The sequence below is a fragment of the Podarcis melisellensis genome (assembly GCF_964234715.1).
Source record: "Podarcis melisellensis genome assembly, chromosome: 3".
NCBI lineage: Eukaryota > Metazoa > Chordata > Lepidosauria > Squamata > Lacertidae > Podarcis > Podarcis melisellensis.
In genome coordinates, this window is record NC_138530.1 from 44,670 (window position 1) to 53,837 (window position 9,168).

General features: G+C 54.7%; 1 protein-coding gene across 1 annotated transcript; it reads left to right on the plus strand.

Moving 5' to 3' along the window:
- The first annotated feature begins 640 nt into the window (after positions 1–640).
- Positions 641–9,168, plus strand: GPN1 (GPN-loop GTPase 1). Its single transcript, XM_081905028.1, has 14 exons — positions 641–774; positions 874–967; positions 1,589–1,628; positions 2,183–2,249; positions 2,723–2,760; positions 3,297–3,375; positions 3,475–3,569; positions 3,951–3,996; positions 5,377–5,523; positions 5,983–6,065; positions 6,815–6,854; positions 7,737–7,830; positions 8,288–8,407; positions 8,690–9,168. The coding sequence occupies exons 1-14, from the start codon at positions 676–678 to the stop codon at positions 8,773–8,775; spliced, it is 1,128 nt and encodes a 375-aa protein (XP_081761154.1). The 5' UTR covers positions 641–675; the 3' UTR covers positions 8,776–9,168.

The following is a 9,168-nucleotide window of genomic DNA, read 5'->3' on the forward strand; positions in this document are numbered from 1 at the left end:
CCATGCTAGGCGAGCGGCTCCTCCGATCTCGGCTCTGAGCTTCCGGCGGCGAGGAGAGAGGCAGCGGCGCGGGGCTGGCGGGGCTCCTTCTTCCCCGGGACGAGGCCTCGGCGCTCCCCTGCCCCCTCCGAGACCGGCCTCGGCGAGGCTCCTGGCGCCGCCCGAGGCACAGGAAGGGTTAAGGACGCTTTCGCGACCGCCGGGCCTCCGTCGTTCTGCCCCTCCCCTCCGGGAGTTCAGCGGGGGAGGAGCTGCTGCTCCCGCCCCGCCCCGCCCCGCGTTGCCAAGGTTACGGAGGAGGCGGGGACCAGGCGCCTCACCGGGGAACGGCCCCTCCTCGCCGTCCCCTCGTGACGTCGTTACCGCCGGCCGGGAGGACTCGCTTTGCGCTCTATGACTGTGGAGCGGGGACGGCCGCTCTGCCTCTCTATGGCACCTCTATGGTCAAAACAGCAGAGAAAAGAATGTAGAGAGACGAAAAGGGAAGAGGGGAGCAAACGCAGCCCACTTGGAACGAGAGGTCCCGCTGCCCCGACCTGAGGACTGCTCTACCATTCCTAGCTCTGTGGCCAAGAGAGGCCCTATGGGCGCCCCGGCGGGGCCTCTTGCTCCGCCCCTGGCAGGAAGACCCGCCCCTGGCCGGAAGCGGAAGCGGGCTGGCGACCGCGAGGCGACATGGCGGCGGCTGCGGCGGCGAGCTCGGCCGAGGGGCCCCCGCCGGTCTGCGTGCTGGTGCTGGGCATGGCCGGCTCGGGCAAGACGGCGCTGGTGCAAGTGAGCGGCGCTCCGGGAGCGAGCCTGGCGGGAGGGAGGGAGGGAGGGCGGGAGGACGGGGCTCCCCTCGGGCTTGACGGCGCTTCTCTCCTCCCGCAGCGGCTGACGGCCCACCTGCACAGCCGGGGCTGCCCGCCCTACGTCATCAACCTGGACCCCGCCGTGCACGAGCTGCCCTTTCCGGCCAACATCGGTGAGTGGCGGGGCCGGGAAGGGCAGAGCTGTCATTTGAAAATAAGGGGCCAGCAGCCTCACCTGTGCCAGGCACTCCAGTCTTCCTGTCCTCCTGCAGTCTGGTCAAACTCATGCTGGTAGCTTCGAGAACACTGTCCAACCAACTTTGTAACCAGAGGTTCAACTGAATAGAATCTGTATCACATTCACCACAAGGCCTATGCAGTCTCAACTTAAGATGGCTCCCCGGTCTGGCTTTGCACTGCAAAGGTTGCAGCAGCACGTGCAACAAAATGGCATCCAGCATTCAAAAAACGCCTCAGCTTGCATTAGCTAGCCACACACAAGGCATGCGATCTCCACCCCCCAGTCGTTCTTAGACTTCTTATTGGGTGAGCAACACAGCCAAGCAACACAGTTGGAGCCTCCCTCCTCCCTGGCCGACAGGGAGGGAGAGGAGCTGCTTCCTTTGAAATTTAAGGGACATCTCTCAATAAGGGACAGCAGCAGGACATGGCGCTGGAATAAGGGACTGTCCCTTCAAATAAGGGACACTTGACAACTATGCTGGGGGCGGTGGCGGGACTGGCCTCTGCCGGGTCGGGGGGTTTCATTTCTCTCCCTCTCCTTTTTCCCAAAGACATACGAGACACCGTGAAGTACAAGGAGGTCATGAAGCAGTATCCTTGCCCGGGCAGGGGGCAAAGTGGGGGACTGGGAGACACAGGGGGCCGGTCCACTGTCCCTCAGACCTTGTGGGGGGCGTACTATATTTTGAATGGGGAAAATGAATGAATTCCTATGCCCCACAAATAACCCAGAGAGACATTTTAAATAAAAGGACACATTCTACTCATGTAAAAACACGCCGATTCCTGGACCGTCCGTGGGCCGGATTGATAAGGTGATTGGGCCACATCCGGCCCCCGGGCCCTAGGTTGTCTACCCCTGGGATGGAGGGCGATTGCTGGACTTTGCACACTGCAATGGGTGGAGAAAACCAATGTTGAAAGGGTGTACTAAGGCTGGGCATGATGTTTGTGCATCTGGTGAAATTGCCAGTGTGTCTCTTGAGCTGTTGCTGCTGACGTTGGCGATCTCTACAAATGTGGTTTTATGTGACACCTTTGCTTTAAATGGCCTGAGTCTCTATCTGGGGTAGAGGAAGGGGAAGGGAATACGCTGTTAGAGGTGACTTTCAGATTTCTACCAACCTTTCCTGAATGTGCACCAGGTATGGGCTGGGCCCCAACGGCGGTATTGTGACTTCTCTGAACCTTTTTGCGACAAGATTTGACCAGGTACGTAATTTCTGGTGAATTTCACTGAATGGTACTGCATTTAGTTTGAGTTTGTAGGTGCCAAACATCGTCTCTTGGAGAATTTGCCAGCAATGATGAGCATTTGACATTCTGGACCACATCAGAGGGCCGCATATTATTATCAATACTAAGACTCAGAGCAAATTTGTATCTGAACTAATTTTAAGGTGTATTTTAAGGTGTATTATATTGCTTGTTCTTATGTTCTTTGTATACTGTCTTAGTTTTATGATATAACTGCCCAGCTCCAGCCGGGGAAGGTGGGGTACAAATAAATTTGTTGTTGTTGATAAATTTGTAGTTGTTGTTGTTGTTTATATCCCAGTTAACAATTTAATCACTTAATGGTAATTCTGTACTTCTGATGCTGATGATATCATGGTTTTTTGAACTTAACTGAAAACTCTAATTCTCTGTTTCTACCTATAAATCATCTTTCTCTTTCTGACTAGGTGATGAAGTTCATTGAGAAACGACAGGCAGCATCTCAGTGAGTCAGTGGGAAGCCTGCTGTCACCTGGGGAGGGGGGTGATGGAAGTTTCTCTTGAGGCGTACGCAGCCTCACCTTCAGCAGAACAAAGGGGTGAACTGCGTCACATTATTGTGCATGTATTCAAGATGGTCATTCCACTTTTCTGACTTAGTGGGAGGCATTCAAGGCAAACCATAATTAATCTTAGAAGTGAAAATAATTCCAAAGCAATTAAAGAAAAAAATCGGGAGTTTAAAAGAGAAGAGACTTGCAGAAGACTTTGTGAGTGTTCTCCCCCATTCCTCTTAAGACTCCAATTTTGTGCTGATCTCACTCTGATCTTTAATCTTCACTCAGGAGCTGATGAGTGAAGATTAAATTTTGCTGCCTGGGCTGTGGGATCCTGTTCCCTGATGAGAACAGGATTGTTTCAACCAATGCACGATTAAACCCCATCTTCCAGGTGTTAGCTGATAAGTGGGTGAGCTTGTTTTGGAGAAAGTGATTTGAACGTTGCTTGTGTGTGAGAGAGAACAAATTCTTCCCCTTGCAGGTACGTCCTGATTGACACTCCTGGGCAGATTGAGGTGTTCACCTGGTCTGCTTCCGGCACCATCATCACTGAAGCTCTGGTGAGTACCTTCTGCTCAGCTGGCCTCCTTTGCAGGAGGTGTCTGGGAGCGGGTTGCCCTGTTGGGCTAATGCTCCCCCCCTTTGATGTACCCATTTAGGCTTCCTCCTTCCCATCCGTGGTAGTTTATGTGATGGACACGTCACGCAGCACCAGCCCTGTCACGTTCATGTCTAACATGCTTTACGCCTGCAGGTAAGAGGAGGATTCTCTCCGTAGTGTTATTTATCTGTTATGCAATTAATAATGGCTTACCCATTATCGGAGAGCATCTCTCTGATTGTTCTTTGTTTGGGAACAGGGTTGCTCTCTCAGTAGCTGCTAAGAAAGCTCAGAGACGACTCCCTCGTTCCTGGGAGGTGGAATTGTTAGCCCCTCTTCTGGTGGCTTCTTGGCTTCTTCCTTGAACCTTGAGCAAGAAGCTGCCTCTGCTGCTCTTAGGCCTTCTCTAGGAAAGCACACAAACTGCCTGCTCTTTCAGTCATGAGTTTCTAAGCGAAATGTCTTTGTGGCAACCCCAGATCGAAAGTGGCAATCTCTGCATCCCTGATCACGCTGTTGTTGTTTTCTTCTTAGTATCCTGTACAAGACGAAGCTCCCTTTTATCGTGGCCATGAACAAGGTGAGTGGAATGGCCTGATCCAGTCTAAGACTTGAACCAAGAAGACCATCTGAATGATGCTTTCCTGAAACAAGTTACATATGCTTCAGGGAAGCAGGAACTGGTAGTTTTGGGGAACTTCAGCACACCCTGGGATCTTTTGGGAGACGTACTCCACAGAGCATGGATTCCCCCACCCAAATCCTGGCCTGCCTTGTGGACAACTTGTGTTTTCAAAAGGTGGAGGAAGAGATGAGGAGATTGACTGACCTTGGCATTAGTCCAGCCTATGGGGGGGGGGAATCAGTGGAAGACAGAAGTGCCTGGCATGCTCTGGTCCATGGGGTCACGAAGAGTCGGACACAACTAAATGACTAAACAACAGCGACATAGGGAAAAATTGTTCAGTGGCTTTAAAGCAGTGGGAACTTGGGGCAGGAATGACGGCAGGCAGTGGTCATGCAGGGTGTGCTGGAATTCAGGCTCCTACGGAAAGCTTAAGGGGGTGTAGCTAAAGAGATTTACCGCATTTAAGGAAGTTGATTTTAATATGCTCAGAGAAATGCTAGTCAGGAGAATTCCATGGCCCAATACACTGACAGGGAAAAGAGCTGAGTTGGGTGGGAGTTTCTGCAGGAAGCCTTACAAAAGGCAGAGTTGCAAACGATTCCAGTGCGAGAGAGAGAAGATCAGAGCACGGGTAGACAGTGGGATGTTGGAAGCTGGTCCCGCAGATGTTATTTGCAGTGGTTTGGCTTCTTCAGCCATGGCCTACATGACAAAATGAAGGACTCCTGGTAGGGGATGAGCATTGTGTGCTGTAGTGGCCACTCCTGTCCTAAAGTGATCAGTCGAACAGAAATGCAGATAATGCAAACAGCTGCACAGAAGTACTTGAATCTGAGAGCAGAAGCTGTTTTGGCAGTGTTTGGGTGAGGGCGGCAAAGAAGAGGGTGACAAAAGGAATGTTCAGCCAGCAGAAAGATGCTTTCTTGGAGCAGAGCCTGCCACTTCCAGAGAGGAAGGAAGGCAGCTTGACCCCCATAAAGAATGGAAGGTTGCTAGGATCAGGGGTGGGCGAGCAGGCATGGAAGGCTCTTCAGGTGCCTTGAAGGGCTGCTGTCCCTTTTGCTGATGAAACTTTGCTGCTCAGTTGCGTCTTTCCAGGGTGGAGCTTGCACTCTGGGTGTGACCACAGCCTTCACTTGTTTAGCTGGTCCTTGTCTCATGGTGGGGGAGGCAGGTGGAGCTGCCGCTGCCTCTTGGCCTGGCCTGCCATGGCTGAAGAGAAGCAGCCATCATGGTGTGGGGCCTGTGGTCCTTGCCCCAGAGGTGGCATTGCGGAGCAGCTGCCCACCTGTGCCCCCTGCCACCCTCCCTCACTCTGCCTTCCTGACGCAGACGGACATCATCGACCACAGCTTTGCTGTGGAGTGGATGCAAGACTTTGAAGCCTTCCAGGACGCCCTCAGCCAGGAGACCACCTATGTCAGCAACTTGACTCGCTCCCTCAGCCTGGTGCTGGACGAGTTCTACCACTCGCTCAAGGTGGGCACGGTTCTCCCCCACCCCCATCTGGGGGTGGATGGTGAATGAGACCTCTTTGCAGGCACGCTCCTGACATTGCATGAAGTTGGCATTTGTTTCCCACCTTCACTCTGTCCAACTTTCAGGGAAGCAGCTCCAAGGAGGGAGGGGTACCTTCCTCTGCAACCCGCCCCCCAAACCCTGAGTATCCCAGATACCCTGTGCTGTTGCATCTGGACAGGCTATTGTGGATGCTTGAAGGACTTGGTCCAGGGAGGCCTGAGAGTTAAGGTGTGCCCCCCCCCCGCTAGATGGCCTTGTGCCACCTCTTCTGGAAAAGGAGCTTGTGCCCATCGCTCCTGTCCCTCGGGGAGGGGGGCTGGGCAATGTTCTGGTGCTCCACTGGAGCAGAGGAAGGTGTTTGCAAGCCCCTCTCCTGCACTCAATTCCCACGCTCCGCACAAATCCTTTCCCTTGCAGGTGGTTGGTGTTTCTGCTGTCCAGGGGACAGGGCTGGATGAATTTTTTGAACTCCTCTCCAAGGCTGTCGATGAGTATGAGAGGTGAGAGAGTCCCCTTGTGTAAGGGGGCCCACCTAGTCCAGTGTCCAGTTCTCACAGTGGCCAACCAGACGCCTGGAAGCTGATCCGGAGGCCAACAGGAGCCCTCGGCACACCTGCTTTCCTCAGGCATCCTCCCTCTGCCTGTGGAAGGAGAAGATGCATTGTCCTCATTCTCTTCTAAAGCCATTCAAATTGGGGGCCATCACTGCCTCCTGCAGGAGGGAGTTCCAGAGTTGAACTGCATGCTGGGTCAGGAAGTCCTTCCTCCTGTGTGTCCTGAGTCTTCTGACTTGCAGCTTCATTGGATGCTCCCAAGTTGCAGCATTACAAGAGAGGGATGAAAGCCTTTCTCTCCCCTTCTCTGTCAGGCCACCTCCCAAAAACTCTCTTGACTTGTGAGGCTTCTACCATCCTGCTGTGCTGCATCCCAGAACAATGGCCCAGATGAGTTTGCATTAACTCCAAGGCTTCCTGCAAATCCATTTGGGGATCCCTCTGGATGCAGCATAGGGTGACCAGAACAGGGGGCCTTTTGAGGGGGCAGGATCCCCTCTGCTGCTCTATGGGGAGACATGAAGCCCCGGGGGAAGTCTCTTCCCCTGCCCGGTCCAGCCCTGCCCTTGGGTCTGGAGGTCGGGGCTGTGGTCCTTGCTGTAAGGGGCCCTCCTGGTCTCTACAATGGTTGCCTGGGAGTGAGGCTGTGGTGCCCAAGAATAAACAGCTGAAACCCATTTCTCTTCTCCCTCCAGAGAATACCGCCCAGAGTATGAGCGCCTAAGGAAGAAAATGGTGAGTCTGTCTCCAGATGCACTTGGCGTGTTGTTGCTCTGCCCTCTGTTGGTGCTTCCCCTGCCCCCAGTCAGTCAGAAAGGCTCCCCACCCATCTGACTGGGTTGCCCCAGCCTCTCTGGGCGGTTCCCATCAAAATATTAAAAACACAACAAAACCTCAAACGTTAAAAACTTCCCAATACAAGGCTGCCTTTAGATGTCTTCTAAAGTTGCGTAGTTCTTCATCTCCTTGACATCTGGCGGGAGGGCATTCCACAGGGTGGGTGCCATGACTGAGAAGGACCTCAGTGTCCAGGCTGGACAATGTGGGTGGAGAAACTCCTTCTGCTTGTGTAAGTCCTCCTTTGGCCTCAAGGGGGGGCACTTCCATCTTACCAGATGGAGGGAGGAGAGGAGGTCAGGGAGCCAAGTGGCCAGAGGAGGCTTCTGCTCCCTTGCCAGAAGAACTCAAAGCAGCCATTGGCGCTCAGGGTTTAGTGTGCTGCCTTCTGTACATGTGTGCACATAAATGTACATCTTTCTAGAAACCGGAGTCCTGAGCAGTTTCTCCTTCCACTCTCTTTCGGCTCTGAAGGACACGCTCATGATCCCTGTGGCTGCTATTGTCTCTGTTTATAGACAGCTTCTGACCTGAAGAACTCAGAGCTGCTGTTGGCCTTGCAGGGCTCTGACTTCTCACCAGCTTTGCTGTGGGTGGTGGCAGCAGTTGCTTTAGGAGCTGCGCAGGTGCACTCTGGGCACCACCAGGGCATGCTGGGAGGCGGCAGGCTGGAGCCCCACGGGTGCCAACTGGAGCTCTGCTGCAGAAGGCAGGCAGGCAGGGACCCACATGTGCTGGAGGACCAGCAGGAATTGCTTGCTTCCCTTTCCTTGCTTGCAGGAGCAGGTGGAGAGTCAGCGGCAGCAGGAGCAGCTGCAGCGTCTGCAGAGGGACCTGGGCCCCCTTGCGATGGAGAGCAGTGCGGCAGCCTCAAGTGAGTCAAGGCCAAGGGGGTGGGGCTGCAGAGGCCTTGCGGGGAGGCTGGCCCTGAAGGCTAGAGAGGCTGCTTGGGGGCCACAACTGGGGGACACACTGGCTCTTGCCTTCAAGCAGGGAGGAGGCTGCTGGCAGGGTCTGTACCCTGGCTGACTGCTTTCCTCAGCTGATCAGCTGGGGAGCCCCATGCTGCACCTGTTGGATTAGACTGCTGCTGTCTCCTCCTCCCCGGATTCCCAGCCAGCCTCTCCCTGTTTACGCCTGTGACTTCCGCCTGCCTGCCATGGCTGCGCAGCCCCTCTTGAGCACGCAGGATGGGAGTCTTCCTGGCACAGAGCTTTGCCCATTGCCTTGTGGTGGGGGCAGGCGCGGCAGAGGTGGGCCCCTGGCAGGCGGGAGGGGGGCACAGTCTGGGGCCAGGACAGGCTTGGCAGCCACTTGGCTTTTGTCTCCAGGCTCCATAGCAGAATCCGCAGCGGGTCCCTCGGCACTGATTCTGACCCGAGGAACGTTGGAGGGGGAAGAGGAGCTGGAGGAAGGCCAAGAGAGTGACACTGATGACATTGACCACGAAGGTAAGGCGGGCTCTGGAGACTGGGAAAGGTCACTGGTTTGGGGGGAGGAAAAGGCAAATCAAGAGCCGGGGGGAGGGGCATCCTCCAAAATGCCTGTAGTCCGTTTCAGGATGGCTGGTTTGTTGGTGCAGCCCTGGCCTTGATCTCAGAGGGACTTTGTGTAGCAAGCTCGCTTGAAGTCCATTGTGGTTGGCCGGGGATGTTCCCTCCGGGATGGTCTTCCCCCTTGGTGGTGTTCTGGGACCCACTTCACCCAGGGGCTTTTTTTGTCCCCTGCCCTAGTGACAGAGGAACGCTGCGAAGAACCCGCCTTCCAGAACTTCTTGCAGGAGGCAAAGCAGCGCTACGCAGCCAGAAGCGGCCATTAGGGGAGGCGAGAGGAGAACCCAAGGGGGGCCTGGAGCTGAAGGAAGTTGGGCCCCTGTGAGAGAGACTGGCTCCTTGGTGCCCACACAGGAGGCTTCTCAGGCCGCCCTTCCTGTGCTGCCTTCTGGGCTGGTGGAGCTGAGCAAGGCTGGCTGCGGACTTCTGCCGTTAACACCGAGTCCTTGGAATTGATGGCAGTGGCTGGGATCCCATTTTGTTTGGGGGTGAGGCTCCAGCAGAGACCGCCTTGGCCAGGGGAGGCAGGGTCAACCCATTGTGGAAGAGCATGCATTGGAAGTGACCCATCTTCCCATTGTCACCCAGCGAATTTCACTGTAATATTATATGTGTTCAGTTTGTAAGTTATCATGAGATAATGTATATTTTGTTATGAA

Excerpts from the sequence above, each read along its gene's own strand:
- GPN1 (XM_081905028.1), top strand. The coding sequence starts at position 676 with ATGGCGGCGGCTGCGGCGGCGAGCTCGGCCGAGGGGCCCCCGCCGGTC. Across the intron at positions 1,629-2,182 it reads TACAAGGAGGTCATGAAGCA|GTATGGGCTGGGCCCCAACG; the intron begins GTATCCTTGCCC and ends AATGTGCACCAG. Across the intron at positions 5,524-5,982 it reads AGTTCTACCACTCGCTCAAG|GTGGTTGGTGTTTCTGCTGT; the intron begins GTGGGCACGGTT and ends TTTCCCTTGCAG.